This window comes from Tauraco erythrolophus, chromosome 5, assembly GCF_009769465.1.
Source record: "Tauraco erythrolophus isolate bTauEry1 chromosome 5, bTauEry1.pri, whole genome shotgun sequence".
Lineage (NCBI taxonomy): Eukaryota > Metazoa > Chordata > Aves > Musophagiformes > Musophagidae > Tauraco > Tauraco erythrolophus.
In genome coordinates this window covers 6,479,922-6,500,220 of record NC_141469.1, presented here as the reverse complement: position 1 = coordinate 6,500,220, position 20,299 = coordinate 6,479,922, and the positions used below count along the sequence as shown (strand labels likewise).

The window sequence follows — 20,299 nt, the reverse complement described above, 5'->3', positions numbered from 1 at the left end:
CAAACACTGGCTCTCACTGGATGCATCAGGCCTTACTTCCTTTTTGCTCTCACTTTTAACCCAGACTCTTGTAGCTCGTGTGATCAGTTGAGAATTTACAGCCCGTAATAGTGGTGGTGGCTGGCAAAGGCAGGCGAGGCTTACCGTTCAAGGTAGCAGCTTTTCTGTACAATACCCTTTTATATTGGGTATTACCTTATTCAGTAGCAGTCTAGCGTTTCCCTACCATAATCATCAATTTCCAATGGTTCTTTAGTTAATGTGACCAAAACATCTGCTGTGCTGGAATTCCACAGAGCTCTGTAGAGAGGAACAAGCAGATGTAGTGGAGAGAGTGACCGGTTTTTGTAAAGTTTTTGACATATTTTGAAACACATATTTTTGTACGGTCTATCTTAGGAAGACAGGTTAGTGTCAAGAGTGTGTGCCTTACACTTAGGGTGGGCAGCAGTGGGGTTTGTGATAATCCTTCGTTCTTTCCATGATTTTGAACTTAGCTTTGAACATCTTGCAGTCTATCCTGTCCCTTTCTTTGGAGGTATCCAGGTGAACATAGTAACTCACTGTACTCTCTTGCTGCTTTGAAGAAAATCAGGCACCAGGAACTTAGTTTTGTGGTAGATTATCTCATTGAGAAAATTCTCTGTACTGTTTTAAGTAGTATGAGGTATGTAAGTCCTCCAGACCCCTTGCCTGGTCTTGTTGTAGCTCAACCAAGAAACAGCAAAGGCAGAGAAGTGTCTGCAACTTGCATTTTTCGGGAGTCCCTGAATCTGGGTGAAAATACTTTGCGTCATCCAAAAAAACCCTTTCTCCGTGAGGTAAAGGTCATGTTTCTGTCAAACTACTAGATGTGGCTGTAAAATTTCACTGATGTAGAGTAGGAAACTTAGTATGGCCTCAGGGCTGACTTTTCTGCCTTGTTAATTGGCAAGCAGGTTAAACTATGTATGGATAGGAAAGAAATCTTTCTGAAGCTTATGCAGAAAAAGAAATCCCTTTCATGGAGGATTCAGACATTGCCTAAAATTAGTTTTAATTCCAGTTTGAACCAGAATTTAAACACTGCAATATTTCAGTAGAAAAAAGTAGTGGTAGAAACCAGTGGGTGGACAGCCAGCTGGAGAACAAGATGGCCTTATTGGCCAGAAAAAAGGTTTGTAGTCAAATTTCTTTGACACTAAGCTGTGTCTTTAAAGTTTGTGGAATTGACAAATGTGCTGAAAGTGATGTTCTGCTGGAACTTGCTGCTGGCCTGCTGTAAAGCCCGTTTTCATGCTGGTTATCGTATCAACTTCATGAACATCTTCAAGAAAATCCAGTGAAATAGCATAAGAATGTATTTGAGTAATGATAAAGAATTGATTGTATTGTCATCTAAGACCTCATAAAGGAGCTGTGATGTTTCCAATACTTCCATAAAGAAAGGAGAATTTGTTGTGGGTGGTCTTTCATTTGTGGCTGAGCACTAAGCCACACAGGGAGCAGGAACAAAATGAGTGGAAAGTGCCTTGACTTTTAGTACATATCAGGCAAAAACTGTTTGACTGCAAACTAAAATCAAAGCGGTTCACTGACATTTAGGGTAGAACGGTATAGCAGCATCTTCCTCCCTGGGAAAGTCACTTCTGTGGGCATAAAAAAGCATTTCAGTTCTGTATGAAGTGTGGCTAAGAGGTACCCACACTATTAGCTGTTTAGTTTATCTCAAAAACATGACAGCTGTGACCGACTATCTCATGTTGCTATTTCTTGATCTGAGGCATGTGAACCTGTCTAAGAAATATATAAATAAAAAAGAGGATAGCAGCCACCCTGTTGCTGAGTGAAGCAGAAGAGAGTGTTTTAACTTGACAAAAACATAAGGACGTGGGAGCAGTTCTCATTCCTGCACCAAAAAAAGAGGAGGACAGCTGTAAACAGCCAACGAGTAATGCTCACGTCAAGAACAGCAGGCTGCCTTGTTTCGGCAGAATGAGTTCCGAATGCCCTAAGTGTGGTATCAAAGTATAAACTTAAAACTAAATCTCCAGCTCCCTGGACAGCAAATCTGTCTTCAGCTTCCTGTCCAGAATACTGGAGTCCCAGACTGTTTTGAGCACTTTCAAAATTGCTTTTTTTCCAGTCTCTTTTCTTCCTTGTAGTGGTCTTTCCTCTCCTGAATAATACTTGCATGGCAATTAAGTCCTTTACAAGTCACCTAGGATCTGGTACTTTAAGCTGCTGTCTTTGCATTATATTAAATTTTCTCTCATTTCCTTATTTTCCCCCTATGGAAAGCCCCTAAGCAAACAGTTCTTCAGTGGACAATAAAATAATTTGAATGGCAGCCATCCAATCTGGACTTTCTCTAGATAAGTGGCTCGAGTGTGCATAAGAAGCAATGAAATTTTTATTATTCAGTTATGTATGGTGTAGCCAAAGGGGTTTTCCTTTTTTGAATGGGTACAGTGGGGAGGTCAGGTAAAAAGATGCATGTGTGATTTCTGCTGTACCCCCACAATTTTCCATTGGAGGTTAAAAGAAAGGGTTCCCCCTTCAGTTTTTCCATTCACTCCTTTTTTCTGCCTCCACAAAACATTTTGTTGTGCCTGCTTTGCTGTGATGAAAATGTCATTACTTTCATATCACTAACATTTACAAGAGTTAAAAATGAAACAGTATAATCGTTTGAGTCAAGATGATTGTTAAGCTGGTGTTGACAGGAAAGGAAGAGTCCATGTTTTCCTCTCCTCTCCTCTTCTCTGGAAGCAGCAAGGGTGCTGTTCCCTGTTAGTCTCTGCAGAAGGCGGCTGATGCTGCAGCGGGCAGAACAGCACATCCCTCCTCGCGTGTGCTTTGGACACGGCTGTTGAGAGCCCAGCACGACAGTAAATGTGTGTGGCTCAGAACGACTCCAGTTAAAATGTTTGTAAGCATTTTGCATTTTGTTCAGGGAATGCTTCCCAGAATAAATTGCCATCTTTGGTCACTTAATTCATGGGATGGCATGCAACCTTCCAGATAAGAAGGCACCTGACCTTAAAGGCTTAACAGTCCTGGCTTTGCCTGGTCCTGAATGAGGAGAAATCTGATTATTCCTGGCCTCCCTGGCAGAAATCACAGTGGTGCAGTTGAACAGGTGACAGATATTTAACCCAGGAATAGCACACACAGAAGGTTTTAATTTAGTCCCGTCATTGTTGCTGAGCTGACAGATGATAACAAAATGACAACCACCGCCCTCCGAACTATTTCCAGTCCCATAGAGATGAAGCACGTTGGTCAGTCCAGAGTCGAAAGCTGTGTTTGAGTGCAGTGAAAGCCAAAAACATAACAGGCTAAACTCACTATACTCTGTGTGAATGCATTGCTGAGGAAGAAGTAATGCTAGTCCCTCGTTACTCAGTCATCCAGTGAAAAAAGCATTTCCCCTCAGAGGTGTATCTCTTGGCTTCGATTTCTTTTGCTGCTTGGAAGGGTTTGAGTACATGCCACTCACCTCCTGAGACAGTGCTCTAGTAGTTTGCCACTGAGGTTTGCTGGTGGGTTGCTTTCAAACCTTCCCTGTGGAGGCTGTTCTGCTTTTTATAAATGCTTATATAAAATTAAACTAGAGATCAGGGTAAGAGAGTGACTGATGTGGAGCTGAGTGAATAGGATGCTGTTCTGAAAAGTGGAAGATGTTGGTGCTGTTGTATATTATTATTATTTTATTTTTATTTTAACCATGCAGACAATAAATCTTAACTCTGTTAGTAAATGTCTGAACCATCAAACAAAAGTCATTAACATTTTCTCCAATGAAGTAACAGTAAATACTTCATATGTAGTGGAAGACTATTTTTGCAAATGACTGGAGAAATCACCCTGCAACTCCAGCGGTTAAAACATTTATCCAGGAGGTACACACACAGTTAAACTCTCTCCAGTGAAAGGCAAGGGAAAGAGCTGAACCTTGGTCTCTCACATCCTGACTCTGCCCTATTGTTTCCTCTGCTATAGTTGCAAATGCCTCCAGATAGTTTTGTTTCAACAAAACTGCAGTGAATTGAACATGAATTTACAAATGATTACTGTCTGTGTGCATGTGAAGAGCAGAGTGTAAATGGTTTGACAGAAAAAGGTCCACCTTGCTCTAACGAGCAGCTGTGGTATTTCTGCTAGGAGGATGAAAATGCTCTCAGGGCAGTTACATCACTAATATTTCCAACCTAGAAGGCGTCAGGAATATCCTAAAAATGTCAGGATGGTTTCTACTCCTTGGTGCAAAACTGCACACACAGGTTTTGTTGTCATCAAAACCGAAACTGCTACAAGAATCAGGCTTGGAGGCAAATTCTGAACGTACCTGTCATGAATCTTTCATTTCTAGATAAGTGTGACAATGTTAATTTTTATCATCTGTGAAACTTGATTATTCAACTCCTGTGTGCAGTGGACTGTAGCCTGAAATGAATAGTATACTCTTGAAAATGCTGCATCACTTGTCTGGGTGAAGGGAAGACGTTTCTTCCGTCTCCACCTCTATACGCCCTCTTCATCAGAGAGAAAATCAGATACGGTAACGCAGCGTTTCTGTTTGAGGACAGAGCTGAATGTCACTTCTGATGAGGAGACTGTAGCCAGTTGAGCTAAGCGCTGGTTCTGGAGGAAAACCTTTAGAGTAAATTCTTATCAAAACACATTCCTAGAAATGGGTCCCTGACCTATCTGCCCCTTACAGTAAATTATTCTACTTCTAGATTAATATTTGTGTTCTATACTTTTTGAGTTGATGCAACTTTTCCACCATGCTTGACCGCCGCTTTTCCTGCAGAGCAGCTTTTGCTGGTGCGTGGGCGTACCATTGTGTCACTGTTCCATGGTAATCTGAAGAACGAGAGGGAATCCTCTGTGGTCTCTTACAAGCAGTGCTTTCAAGTAGATCTGTGTGGGCTGTGTTTGTTTGAGAGAGATGAATATGCTCTCAACGTTAGAATGACTTTAAGAAAGGGGTTTCCCTAACCCTGGAGTGTAAGTTAAACCTTGAGAGAGAGATATATATTTTTGCCTCCAAACCACTTAGTTCTCATTTGATTCAGAGAGCCTTTATTGAGACTAGTATGTCCTAACCTAGCAGCACGGCGACGAACACCTGCCCTAAATATGGTGAGTAACTTCTGTGTTAATTTGAAGCTTCTCTCAGTGGGTCTCTGCCTAGCCTCAGGATGAGGTCATGTGCCTCTTGTCTCTTGTCATCTACCAAAGAGACCTGAAATCCAAACCCTGATATTTTAATTTTTTCCTCTCCTAAATGACTTCTTAATTTTTTTCATAATTTTTATATAGAATAGCTGTAGCAGAGCTCCTTTACTTTTTTTTTCTTGCACAAAGCTCAGAAGACAATGAAAGATACAGAAATAGTGAAGGATTATTGCCATGTAGAGCACTAAAGCTATGTCAGATAATTATTTTGGGGTAAATCGAGTGATACAAAGATTCAGTGCACCTGTACTGGTGTGGACCCCATTCCTTCCTTGTATAATGCTTCTGCCAAGACCTTTGGAAGTTTTTCCTGCTCTGTAGAGTTTGAGATTTTCCTTGTGCTACTGACTGTGGCTGGAGCAATCACAGGATTCCCTTGGCTTTATCTACATCTGCTACAAATTGTTTTCTGTAATCCTTGTAGCGTTTGAGGGTAGGCTAGGACTCTGGGCTAGGTGGTATTTTGCTTGCCTTGTTTCTGTAAATTGGCATTAATGCTGTGTCTCAGAAAAAGTTTTGATGCATTCCAGCCCTGAGTAAGGAATACTTGGTGCCACAGTATTATGGATTTCAAGTGGTACATTTCAGATTATGAAGTATAAATGAGGTGAGTTATGAGGACTAGTGAGATGAGGTTTGTGTACAGGGAGAAGAAAACAAACGTGTGCTTTTCCTCTCGTTTTAATTACTACTCTGATAAAAACATAAGCTGCAGTACTTCTATCCATCGTAGTGAGAAGCAACCCTTGTGTTTTCAGAACCAGCTTTGTTTGCTGCCAGAGGGCACACGTACCCGTTGTGCTAGGGTAGCTGTAGGAACTCTGGATCGCTCTATCTCCCCCATCTCAAAATGAAGCAAAAGTTGTCAGTACACCTGTGAGGATTACAAAATGCTCTCAGCAAATCATTTAGAAGCCCCGAGCTTCTTTAAGAACTGCTTAAAGGGTCATCTTCCCTTGACTTGCTTCTGGATGCTTAGTACACCACGATATGCTGCTGGCAGAGTCCTAATTTCTAGCAGCAGCCATACTGCCTTTCCAGAAGTGTGGGCAGAACATGTGGAAAGCAACATGCATTTCTGAGTTGCTTAGGTTAGGACTGCTGTTCCTGCCAGCCAAGGAATGCCAAGGTTTTTTTGCAACTGGATTGTTAGATTGTTCATACCTTTCTATGGGCTCTTCTTTCTCTTTTTTGTCCTGAGACTTGAAGCTTGGCTGGAGAGCATGAAATTTAGATAAAACAGAGCTGCATTCCTCATCTAAATCATAGAATCATAGAATGGTTTGGGTTGGAAGGGACCTCAAAGATAATCTTGTTCCAACCCCCCTGCCATGGGCAGGGAAACCCTCCACTACACCAGGTTGCTCAAAGCCTCATCCAGCCTGGCCTTGAACACTTCCAGGGATGGGGCAGCCACAGCTGCTCTGGGCAACCTGTTCCAGTGCCTCACCACCCTCTGAGTGAAAAATTTCTTCCTTATCTCTAATCGAAATCTATCCTCTTTCAGTTTAAATCCATTGCCCCTTGTCCTATCACTATGTACCCTTGTAAAAAGTCCCTCTCCAGCTTTCTCGTAGACCCCCTTCAGATCCTTCTTACCTTCTCACTGTTAAACTTCTATTCTTGCAGTTGCACAACTTTTAGTAGCTAGATCTGTCTCTATCTTGAATTCTTTTCTCACAGCCTGGCTTCCTTCCCAGCCACGTGGGCCCTGTACTTGGAGTGATCTCCTTTCTGTTACTGTCCTACCTCTTTATACTGCAGAGACTCTATTCCAAAGTCATTGGAGTTAGTAGATCCTAAATCTTTTCTCTCTTGGCTTGGATTGCACAAGAAAATTGCTCATTTATCTTTCCTATCACAACATCACAGTTTCCCTATAGTGAGATCTCCATTAAAAATTGTTCAGAAGAACCATCTTGGGCACTATCAATGAATATCAGAGTTACTAATCTTGCTCTTATCCTACAGCATTTTTCCTTTTAACTTCTGTGTTGTGTCTCTTGGAAAGTTTCCTGGCCATACTTTGGCAGTGAATAATAAGAATAGAGAGCCTTTTTTTTTTTTTTTACTGCATAATTTAAAGCTGACATTTAACAAATACCTAAGTATTTCCTTCCCATCTTGCCCACCTCTAAATAATTTGTTGTGCTAATTGAAGTTGGATACGGATCATGAGAAAATACCACTGGAAAGGCTCATGCAGTGCTATTCCATGAAATATGCCTAGTTTGCAAGTGTTTTTCTGAAGATCTGTATAATTGGCAGACTTGTGTATATTTGACAAATCTGTGATTACTTGATAAATTAATTTTAAACAAAGGTATTTGTTGTTGAGGGGTTTATTTTATCAAAATATTTCTACTTTTTTGGAACTAATTTGTATTCTATTTACAACAATTTGCTTTCACAGAAATTGCAGTAGGTATGTTCAGTGTCATTGGCTATGCCCCCAGACCTGCGTGCACTAATTGGCTTCAGCGAAACCTAACACTCTTCTAAATGCATCAAAAATGAGGAGTCTACGTGCCATATCTGAAAATTGGTTACAAGCTACGTTTAAATATCAGAGGGGCTCAAATAACTTGAAAGTTAAAACTCATTTCCAAACAGGAAAATGTTGTGATTTTCTTTAGGTGACATCTTTGGTTGTCATCATACATCTTCTAGCAACTTCTTAACATGTTGTAAACCTCCCCAAAACATAAAGGCTTAAATTCTCCCAGCTCCTGAGCTCATAACCTTATAATAATTAGAGGTTAGTATTTTCTTTTTTTTTTTATGACTTCCGATGATGGGAGAGAGAGAGGGTGACTACAGCAATCCAGACAACTGCTGAGAGTGTTTTGAGGTATGCTTTGTGTGGCTTTGATGGCTTGATATTTATTACTTCCTCTGGTCACTTCTTATGTGACTCTTTTGCATGTTGGAAGTGTAGTCATGATGTTTTTGACACTCAACTTAGGTTTCATAGCGTTTCAAATTAGTTTGTGTGCTTTAAACTCATCTGTGCAGGTGCCTGGATGGAGTGACTTACATGTTAAGCTCAAATGCAGAAATCTCAGTCACCTGAGCCCTGGGCATGACTGCGGATACTTTTTGGTAATGTTTGTGCCACTGATTTCTACTTGAACAAGGGATTTATACTTGTTGGGGCATAATTTTCTCACTTTCAAATGTAGTTCTTGAGATCTTCAATCCAAAGATGTTTAGAAATTGTTAAATGGACTGATTTCCAAAGAGAGAAATATGCTGGAAACTTGATTTTCTCTCTGTTTTAATTTAAGAAAAAAAAGCGCTATATTGATTTTTTAAAAAGTCATGTTATTTAAAACAGTGTTTTGTACCCACCACTTAAACTAGTTTGTGTGTGTCAATGGAAGCATTTGTACCCACCCAGTGGTGAAGGGCCAGGGCTCGTAGGACCAAAGAGCTGCACAGCAGGCACTGTCTGTCTGTGCAAAGTCACTCTGTGACATCCAGTACGACAAGCAAATGCAGAGATTACGCTGCACGTTTTCCTTTCCTGGACTGGAGCCAAAGAACCCACAGCGCAGAGCCTCTCCGGAGACCCATCTGCTCTATGCCAAAAGCCAAGCGTTCAGTTATGGGTAGAAGCAGCGTGTTCAGCCTTTAAGTGGCTTGTTCCTTCATCTGGTGCACTTCAAGGGGTTTCTGTTGTTTTGGGTTTGAATTTACTTCAGTTGTTGGATAGTTTGAGATTGTCTCAAGAAACGTAAATAGACTGCTTATCAAGTTGTGGATATCACAGCTTCGTGGGAGGGCATCTGTGAATGAAGTTCTCTGGGATGATTGCTGTTCTGAATCTACTGTTGCTCTAACCAAGGAGAATTGCTCTCAATGATGAGATCAGCTTTTAAGTATTTGGCATTACATCTTCCTGTATCACACGGGGCAGGTACCAGTTTCATTTTGTCTGAACCAAACCGGGCAAGTCAGAACTGATGAACGTAACTACTCTATTTTTGGCAAAATCAAGCTTCATATTTTAAATGTTGGTTAGAAACTGTCTAATATTGAAGTTTCAGCACTTTATCAGGAAATAACAGGGGGAGGAGAGAACTGGCAGATCATGGTGTGTTTATCTGTGACTTTTTCTTGTGCTGTGTTTACATGACTGAAGCTGCATTTTCAGCAGAGTGTTGGATGCAAAAGCAGAAGGACCTGTAATGCAATGGCATGTTCAAGGCTGGGTGCACTGTGCCCAACCTGGGAATATCTAGGTAGGAGGAGATCACAGAAATACTATGTTTGACATCTTCAGAGATGTCAAACAGAATTTTTTCAAAAAAAATTTTGAAAGCTTTAGTACTGTTTTAGATCAGTTTCAGTGAGTGTTGCTTAGGATCTCTTTCGTCAAATGCTTTTTTATTTCTTCAGTTGTTCTTCCATTTTGATCACATTTACAGTAATAATCCATTTCTCCCTCCCACTCCTCCTACGTAACAGCCACACACAGATAGTGTGTAGCCTGCTGGCTTGTTTATCAACAGCATTTATGGTTGTATATGTTCCACTCTGTTTCGGAGCTATTTTGCAATATGGGTAATGCTTAAATGAGGTAAGTTGACTGGGCCTGACTGTGACAGGCTCTGGATATTTCACAATACCCTTTCAGTGATACCTATTTTTGTAACTTGTTGATGGGTTTATTCCTTATGTATAACTTGCTAATATGTACTTTGATTTATCTGTGTTCTGCTCCCTCCACTGTGACAGTATGTCTGTTTGTGGTGGTGATCTGTAAAATATAATCACTGAGCCAGTCGAGGCAGGAAAAACAAACCAAAAATCTCCTTTCCCTTCTTTGCCTTTTTTTTAGGCTGGCTCATTTCTGACATTCATTTTACATTGCATTCCCACAAAATACGGTTTTGGTACAACTGAAGAACAAGTGAGTTACAGAGTGAGTTTGGGGAAAATTAGCAAAGGCTTGGGAAAATAGGATGCCCTCAAGCTAGAACTAGACTTGAAAGAAGAAAGAATGGGGCAAGAGCAGTGCAGGATTTAACGTTTACAATCCAGATGTTTGTGAAATGCATTTTGGATAACGTTTTGAAACTCCAGCTTGATTAATGCTTGTGATCGCTTTTATAATTAAGATTTTAATAAAAGTAATGAGTCTTGTTGCTATTCTTGAACAATGTGGGTTTTGGATGTGGAAAACTTGTTCTTAATGCAAATTAATACTCCAACCAAAAAGTGCTTTTTTGGCCTATTTTGTTATATCTAAGAAGTACTTAGGACTTGGAGCACTGATAAATTCGGTGAGTGAGCATCGAGGAAATTTTGCATGCTTTGTACCAAACATTTTAAATTATTGTGAAACCTCATAAATCCGTGAGCAAAACTGATCTTGTTTTACTTCAGGGTGTTGCTGTTCTTAAAAGCCTTGACAGAAAGCAGAAAATTTATGTAATTCTGAGCAATCCTTTATATGACCATTATAACCCCCTATTTTTTACAGAGCCTTAATTCTTTGAAGTAGCTCAATTTTATCCATCTTGGTTTCAATTCGTCTGATCTAATAAAAACCTACAGCATTAACTTGCGTATTATAGTTGTAAAAACTTATGTTTGTTTTAATAGCAAACACTTGCACATGGTACAATAACCTAGTTGCATCTCTCTCCTTCAGATTCATAACTGTAGATTTAGATGAAGCACAACTTGTGCTGCCAACACGGGTCAGACTCATTGCGGTAAATTTTTGTTGTGAAGAATAAAAAAGATAATTTGTTTTTAAGAGTAATAAATAAAAAAAAGCCTTTCAGAACTGACATGCTTTACCAAAAAACCCATACAAAATGAATAGCAAAGCTGTTACTCTGCATCAACTGACCCTTGCACGTCAGTAGTTTGGGAAACAGTGGAGGCAAATCAAAGCAGGTGGCAATTCCGCTTAGCTCGGTGTGCTCGGCTGGGTGGATCGTGCCAGCTATCATGGCAGATAACTTTTTACTACTTTTTCCCATATCTTGGACTGGATAGAAGAGGGTGGATGTACTCCCATGCTGTGATAACAAAATGGCTTCTGACAGCTGGGCTGGCTCCTATGGACATGCATTAAATCAAGGTGCCCAGCACCGAGGCACAGGCTGCAAAATCTGCATATGACTAAGAGTCAGGAGGTACGTACAACGGACCTTTTTGAGCCACCAGGGAGGGGACCCCCCCACCCCAGCAGATGTTAGCAGCAGGACTTCTGGAGAACTTGGTTATTTATGCTGGCTGGGTGTACAGCTGGGCCACTCAGTGATTTGGGAATTTTCAGCTTTAACAGCTCCTTTCTGTGCCTTTCCCTGGCTTGACAGAGCAGGGCCACGGAAAACCCGACGCACCCACTGTGCGATCCCAGAGCAGTCCCCAGCAGGGAGTGTGCAGCACCCCTTCCCTCCAGGCCCCTGAATCTGGCTCGTCATCCTGTTGTTGCAGAACCAGGAAGTGACATGTCTAATAAATAAATACCTTTTTCTATGTTCTTCACTGCTTTTTTTCTTCTCATTTTTTTCAGAACTTTCTTTGCTTCTTGCATGAATTTTACCAACATTGGTATCTTCTTTCCAGTAACATCTAACCTGTACCCCTTTAACGTGGCCTGTTTTTCAGCACATGGGCTGTGATACTGCGTGCAACTTGGTAAATGCATCTGAGACTGCTGAAATTCTAAGACCAGTGGGATGAATTAGAGATGGGGTAGCAGTCTGAATTGTGTTAGGTTGGTTTTTTGGGTTTGTGTTTGTTTGTTTTAATTCAGGCAAGTATGGTCCGGTTTCATGTAGTCATTTTGTTTTATTTTTTGTTGTTTCGGTGGCAATAGGGAGTGTTCATTCTAGGTCAACGTTTTTCAAATTTTATATTTTTAAGTTAGACACCTAAAAGCCAAGTTTAGGCACTCCAAAATAAGGCTTAATTCTCATTAGTACCCAGTGTCTACAGCTCCCATTGAAATCTAATGAATACAGCTCCCATACTTCAACATGTTTTTGTTATGATTAAACAGACACTCATACAACTCAGACAAGCTGGAATCAAATTTCACATGAAACTGAATTGACATTTTTTTCTTAATAGGATCCTTGTAATTAGTGATTACCAGATGCATTTAAAATGTGTGAAATGCCTGCAGGAATGGGAATTTAAGAGGGGAGGGATGCCAAACACCTCAGATCTTCTCCTGGCAGCTTTTCATTTTGAGTTTCTGCTCCGCACATAGATGAAGCAGCATAGTTTCTATAAAACGTTCAGCTGTGGTTTAACATTAAGTCGATGTTAACAATAAAGAGGGTGACTTGTAATTGAAAACTTACTTTACTTATAAATAGCAGGTTTTGCTTTTGATGGCTCCCCACTTTATTTCGGTGGTCATGTTGCTGTCCTTACGATAGGTGTTACGAAACATACCAGTTTTTTAATTCCAGCAACTATTATTGTGCTATTGTTTGTCATTTTGATCTAAAGAGAAGAATAAGACTTCTGGACTCGTTTTCTGATGAACTAGAGATGTCCTACATAAGCTGTAGAAACATACCCGGGGCTGTTACCAGCCTGCAGCGCGGGAGCAGAAAGACTCCTCTGGATGAGGTGATGTTGGCTCACTCTTTGTACCATCTGTTCTCCCACTTGTGATGGAGAGGTGGTGGTACCTCATAAAATTAAAATGGCTTGCTTTTTCCCCTGTTTGGAGTTTTAATCCAAAAGGGAATAGCTAAATGTGGACTGCTTACTGTTATCTCGATGTGTGTCCTGTTCTCTGGGATGGGTGGTTTTATTTCTTCTCTCCGTTCTCTTTGGAAATGCAGTGCTGGACAGTGAGTGGCCCTGACAAGAGGGAAGCTCGTTAAGAGCTTGTATAGTTCTTGAACAACACACTTGTGCACAATAATTTACACACAGCTCCTTTTCTTTTCTCTCCCGGTGATCTACATCAAACTCTTTACTCAAATTCTCTTAAATTTGGAGCAGTAGTTTTGCTGGACGCTTCTATGAAGCATAGGAATTTTCTGGTCAATATGAGAACATGCTTGAACTCTAGACTATTTAAGATAGTTGATTCTTTTAGGATGAGTAATAAAAGCTCTTTTTGCAATGCTTCCGATGTTCCTGTGACTGTTGACAGCGTTGCATCTTGGGTGGATTCTTGCCACCACAGCCAGAGAGTGCTACTGTTCCTACCCTTGCGAACTATCCCTGACAGAGTGGTAGACTTAAGAGAGGATGGTGCTGGGAATGACGAAGCAGATTCCTGGCTTGCTTGTCAACCACTTATGGTATATGAAGATGAAAACAGAAATGCGGCCAAGACATGGTTATCTCTTCTCACTGTAACTGTAGTTAATTTTTTCTTTCTAGGTTGTTAATCTTTTTATTTCATCAAAAAGTCTGATTTTTTTTTCCTGTTTCTAATAGATTCACTGTGAGCAACTCAAAAGGAAGAATAAAGATGCAGAGGATTGTCTAGAACTGTGCCCTCATCAGTGTGTTGAGATGGAAAGGTATTAACTGTCTTAATTTTATGTGGAAAACTTATTTTGTTTTTATTTTTAGAAAGTGATTTACATTACATTGTTGGAAATACATAGTTGAGTGTTTTGTGCATATGTCAATCAATTTATCTTCCAGAGACCTAGGTTAATGCATTTTTGTTCCTGTTTTAATCTGTGCTGTGGAGATCTGTATCATTTCTGTTTAAATAAGTGAGACATGGAAATTGTCTGCACTGAGAAGACCAAAATCATAGAGAATAGCGTAGGTTGGAAGAGACCTCTGGAGGCCATCTGGACCCACTCCCTGCTCAAAGCAAGGCTAGTTAGGTCAGGTTACTCAGGGCTTGTCTAGGTGAGTTTCAAGTATCTCCAAATACGGAGATTTCACAGCCTTTTTGGGCACCTGCTTCTTCACCATCTAATATTAGTTCTGCTGCAAACAGCAGTAAAAGAGGTTGTACTGCAGGATATAGATAAAGAGGTCACGTTATGGCTACAGCCGCTAATGAGGCTGTGATGGTGGCAATGCCTTTCTGAGACTGTCAGTGAATAATAAGGAGCTTTGAGAAAATTAATAGTGCTGAATACTGAAGTGAATATTGCTGTATTCAGCAAGATAACCCCTGGCAAAACAAACAAACAAACAAACCAAAAAAACCAACAAAATTTGAGGTAGCTGAGAATGATTAAAGGTAGGTTAGAAATATTTTTTTTCCCAGGTTAGTTTATTGTGAAATAACAGAATTTGAAATCCTTTGTGGACTGGGATTTCCCAAATATTCAAGTCATTGTGAGCTGCTGTCAGTGTAGTTTGACTCCAACTTGTCTCTGTGAAGGGAAGGAGGCAACAGGTTCCTGTCTGGTGATGGCATCCGTGGTGAAACCGTGTGTCAGTCGCTGGCAGTTCAAGCCCTGGACTCGTGATGCAGACAGCCATGCAACAAGCTTCCTCGGCCTTTCAACTTGGCTGCCTAACAGCTACCACAGACAAGAAGTTGGCTTGACTTTAAAGAACTGGCTGTCCTTTATCAGCTGCTGTATGTCAAATTTCCTGCCTGCATTTCCAAATGGTGTTCATTTGTTTGTTCTGCTTGTGCTGATAGTAGATCACTGAAAACATCTCATGTCTATGTGGGAGACACTGACCCAAATGAATCACGGACTAGGGTGCAGCCCAACTGTAAGCCCAGGTCAATAAGGTGTTGGTGACACATCCATGCCCTGGCCAAGGCTGAACTAGGAGGCAAAATGGGCTGCGTGTAGGTCTTGTTCTGTTTGTGGTGATACCTGATTCAGGAAAAGAAAGAATAGTGGTGTACAGTATCAGTTAAAAACGTCAACTGTGTAATTGTGTCAGGATCACAGCTTTCCACAGAAGTGAGTGCATGTGAGATTGAAATAGACTCATGATGCTCAAACAGGTATCTGTGGAGTGAGCAGCCAGTCAAGCTGTATCTGTGGGGCAAGCAGTCAGTCCAGACAGGGCCGTTTCAGAAGGGCACCTACTGAACCTAGGAGAATGTCTTAAAAGGGGTGCAATCTAGCTACTGGTCTTCACAGAAAAAGAGCAAGCACTTGAAAACATCTAGATTTGTCTCAGTTCTTGTTTTTTAACCCGTAAGTTTCAGTTCTTTCAACGTTTTCCTGCCATCTCCCACCAGCTTTCTGCATGTGTGCATTTCAGTGGGGTAATTCATCTACTCAGAAAGCACATGCTACTTGGTGGTTCTGCTTGGCTGAGCTTTCCGTTTGGTTGATTTTCATGGCAAAACTTCAATTCCTTTTCCACTACTGATCCACACAGCAGCTACAGGAGTCCTGGATGAGGAGTCTGGGTGACAGTGCTCCAATTACTGCTTCTGCAGAGAGGCGGTCATCTGTAAGTTACTCATGGCTCAAGAAAGTTAGTGAAAATAATTCAGTTGGCTTTCCAGAGGTTTGAACTCAGCCCAAATGCTGTCTATCAGGAACATGCTCTTGGTGATACAAAGAAGATTAAAGTGAAAAGGGAATGATGCTATTTTCCTGATGTACAGGCTGTATAGGGTACAGAAGTGAGGTGGCAACATTGAAACCCAGTCCCAAAGGACAGGAACCTCAAGGCACAGAGGAGACAGTGCTGTGTGATAAGTAACATGTTGTTTAACACGAGCCAGCTAGCCATCATCTTCTTGCATGTTTGTTGAGGGGAATAGTCAAAGTCTGGGAGACACTAAGTGCCTGTAGATCAGTAGCTTCGCTTCTCTCTTCACTGAGATGAGACAGATTAGAGGTGCAGCTTCAGCTAATCACTGAGCCTTTTTTGTTTTGGCTTCTTTTCAGAGAAACCAGATGTGTTTCCATTAAGAACATGCACCTCTTTTGTTGTTGTGATTTGTGTAATTCTTAAAATTAAGCAAAACTATTAAAGAATAATTGTTTCTGTTCACATTAACAGCACACAGCTTCTCCAGATGTGGCATTTGACAGCCAAACAGCTGCTGGCTATTAAATGTGCCTTAAAAGCTCCATTCCTTTGTCGTAAAGGGAACAGAAGTGTAGGGACGTTTATGGGGTGATAGGCAGATGTTTTGGCTACATCAGATTTGAGCAAAAGTTTAAGTGGTTTCTCTGCTGTAGTTGGAGCACGTACATGTTTTAACCTCTATCATACATCTTGCTTTATGGGGCTCTCTTCTTGGGACTGGAGTGAGATTGTTTCTCATCTCACACTTAGCTCTCAAGTAACAGTGCCAGCGCTTTTTTTGCCACATCTAGGACATCTCATTCCGAAGACAATGCAGTTCTTCTGCCAGGTGGATCTCAGGTGCTGCTGGTGGCTGACTTTCTAGCTATGCTTTTGAAATACTGGGTGAATTTTTTTTTGGTGAAACTTGAGTTAAAAAATTGTTTGAAATAATATGAAATGATGCGTTGCCTTTTTTTGAAAACTTTGTTTTTAAGTATATCCTCATAATTGTGAGAGGCAGGTGTTCTTTTTGTGTTTGTACCAGCACAGTATGCCTTATGCCCAATAAACTGTTTTTTATAGTAGTACAAGTGAGGTGGAATGTAGAACTAATGGAGCTCAATTTAAGAGATCTGACTCAAATTCGCAAGCCTAAACTCTGAGTGGAGATTTACTCGCTGGATGTTGAGTACTGGAATAACACCACTGATCCTTAGGGAGCTGCACCACAGTGTGACTGTTCCCTATCAGCTCAGAATCTACTAAACTTGTAAGAGCTCATGAGGCTGCAAAAATTTTTTTCTGTAACAGAAGTCTTTTTTCGTGGCAAAATTTTGTTCTTTCCATTGCTGTTGGACCAGAATGTCTTTGTCATTTAGTCTTAACTGGTTAAGATTTTAATATAAAAATCCCAATGTATTTACATGGAAAAAAAATCTAAGAATTCTACAAAACTGAATTCAAAGACACCAAAAATACTGTAAAAGCATATGGAACATAAAAGAATAGGCTAGTTCTACAGATAAACTGTAATTTTAAAGAATTACATGCCTAATTTTATTGGTATTTTAAATCTATTTCTAGTACGAATTAGATTAAATATTCTGTAATCCAGGTCTCATTCTCTCCCATATTCTAAAGGCTTTTTCTAAAATGAAGTGCATTTTCATAAGCAGGGGAAATATTAGCTGAAACGGTTTGCCTCGCAATTTGCCACATTTTTTACTTTACTGAACCAGTTCATCCTGCATAATTCAAACACAGAAATTTATTTCTTTCCATGGATCTACTCCTTAGGCTTAGCCGAGCAAGAATCCTGTGTCCTAAATGCCCACCCAAGAGGATGAACCATGTGTTTAACCTCTAGATTCTGGATTCATTTCCCGTCAAAATATGACTCCGTGGTGTTGGCGTCTGGCTGTAAATCCTGGCTTAAAACCTTTTTTCACAATTGTTTATGGTGTGTGTTTGTGCTTTCACCAATCACAGGAGAATGACCCCAGAACACCAGCCTTGAAATTATTATTATTTCAAATAGAGTTATGTGCTTTCAGTATTAGTATTTTACATTAAATGCCTTGGGACATGTTGTAGGTAAGTCCGTTGTTGCCACATAACTGCGATTAGTAAGTAATGATGCCAGATTCCAGTGAAAACCAGGGAGAGCCAAGAGCTCACAAATGGTACCAGCTGCGGAGCTGGGACTCTGCATGGGGCTTGTACCTGGCTATTTGATAAGCATGTATTTCTTGGCCATCGATCCATGCTGCTACAAGCCCAAATCATGTGGCTTATCAAAAGAGCATGGGGCAGGCCATCAGGAGCTGAACTGGTTGCTACTCCGTTATGGAAGCGTGTATTAGTGGGAGTTGTTCTGTCTTCCATTTCTTCTCCTGACCAGGAAAAGCTGACCTGCCAGGAGTACCCTTGACACTATCGGAAGCCACTGGTGTCACACCTCGCACTTCCTCCTTGATGCCATCATATTCTGTCTTTAGTGATAGTTTTGAGCCAAATAGAGGTTTTGCTACGGCAAATGCATAATTTAATAAAATCACCTGTGCATGTACAACCAGCACTTCATTACTTAACCCTGTGAGGACAGACAGACCATCCTGGTTTATTTAGCTGGATGGCATTGATCTGTGTAGGAATTTGAGTCTCATTAACATACAAAGCATGTGCTGGGCACGATTTTTGTTCTGGCTCCCGGCTGAAAAACTGAATTGCTGTAAAAAGTATGCAACCATTTATAAATAATTAATTACAAAAAGCTGATAGAGCCTAGAAATTGAAACGATCCAAAGATGTACCATAGAGCAAAGAGTGAAAAGCATTTTAAAGGCAGCTATGTGCATACATGGGAGAAGTAACAATATCTTGTATGTGGTGCAGTTAGTCTCTAGCAGTGAAGTCCTGCATGGATATGGCAACTTGTAAACCAAGAGAACAGACCTAATTTCTTATTCTTGGAGGACATGGCTAGGAAGATATTGGCTACTACTTTTCAGGTATGACATGGAAATTATGAGTAAGGTTGGTCTCTCTCCTTTTCCTGCAAGCTGCTAAAACTTATGCAGGGAGACCAGCTTCCTTCCTTACATCTGTAGGTGGTTCTTCCATGTGAAATGTCTAAAAAGAAAGAAAATTTAGCAACTAGGTCAAAGTTTAAAACATGGAGTTAATATTCTAATCTTTTATTGGCTTCTACATTAATCAAAGCATGCTGTGTAAGTAGGTTGAGTTGTGTGGGTTTTGTATCTTTATATACTTTAGAAAGCTTTTGCATGTGGCAGGGCTATACTGTCTCATTTGACCACATGAAAATGCTTTTAATATAGATTTTTATAAAACATAAAAAACTATATCTCCTGAATTGGAATGGATTTTATTTTTGTTGTTTTTTTTTTTTCCCTGAACAGATTGCCTGTTCGCGTAACTCAATTATTAAAAACTGAAATACCTAATTTTACAAAATGTTGGCAACAGCGTAGAGCAGTCAGGGTATTAATGGTGCTGAAACGTACCTCTGAGCTTCACAAAACCAAAAGCAGCTTTGAAAAAATTGCTTTCTGCAGAAGCTAAATGCCCTCTAGAGCTCACCAGGGGAAGCTCGGGTAATCATCAAGAACTTCCTTGTTCTGGGGTAGCTCCTGATAGCCAGTGTCTTGAAGATGTATTCAAGCATATCCGTGTGCTCTGATTGTCTGGACTAAAAAACGAGCGATGATCAATGTTTTACATCACAATAAATATATCCTTCCAGTTATCAAAGGAGCTGATATTAAAATACAGATAAACAAAATAATAGTTTCTGGTCAGAACACCTTAGTCTAAAAACTGAGGGAAAACCAAATGCACTGAGAAATCCAGTCAATGAAGTAATTCTGACTTTTATGATGGTGTCAAAACACACAGATATTACAGCGCAGCAATCAATTTGAAGGGATTTGAGTCTTTTGCAGTTCCCTTTCTTTACCCCTGCACAGCTGGTTCTTACTCTTGCCCAGGTACTCCGAAGCCCAGAAAGGAGAATGCAGAGAGACAGGGTGGGAGCAGCCAGAGGTGAACATCATTTACAGCCACAGGGTCAGACAAACTGCAGGGAACTGAGCAGAGGAATGAACACGTCCTGGCTGAAAAGAAGTATTTAAAGCCAACCCACCATCTTTATGGGGTATTTCCCAGCTTGATTCACACTCTGATCTGAGGAGGCTGTGGTCACACATCTCCTCTCACTGTGGCTGAACCAGCAGCAGAGATGAGTGCAGCCTGCCTAAATACTTGCTGCTGTGCTCTTGCTGGAGATTGCTATCTGTCTCTGCACCTAGACATTGTTCCTTTATTTTGAACAGTTGTTTCAGCCTAAGCTGCTTTATTTGACTTAAAACAGTTTAAGAAACCGTGACTACTTTGACCGAGCCGGGTGAGTGGGTTATGCTGGCAGTTGGGGATGGTAGTTTGCAGTAGAGAGGCAGAGAAGGTGGAAAGTGGCTGGGGCTGTAGAGGAGTTAAACTCTGGCTGGCTTTGCTGCAGCTGGAGCAGGATGTGTGACTGCAACCCTGGGCAACGAGCAAAATGCCCTTTCTTTACCAGTAAGCCACTTGTAGGCCAGAG

At 40.7% G+C, this 20,299-nt stretch overlaps 1 protein-coding gene across 1 annotated transcript in view; it reads left to right on the top strand.

Annotated features, from left to right (window-relative positions):
- The first annotated feature begins 13,719 nt into the window (after positions 1–13,719).
- Positions 13,720–20,299, top strand: part of TNIP3 (TNFAIP3 interacting protein 3) — a 48,874-nt gene continuing 42,294 nt past the window's right edge. The window contains exon 1 of the mRNA XM_086612293.1: positions 13,720–13,742. Coding sequence (XP_086468419.1) covers positions 13,735–13,742 — 8 coding nt within the window. The 5' untranslated portion in view covers positions 13,720–13,734. The remainder of the gene's footprint in view (positions 13,743–20,299) is intronic.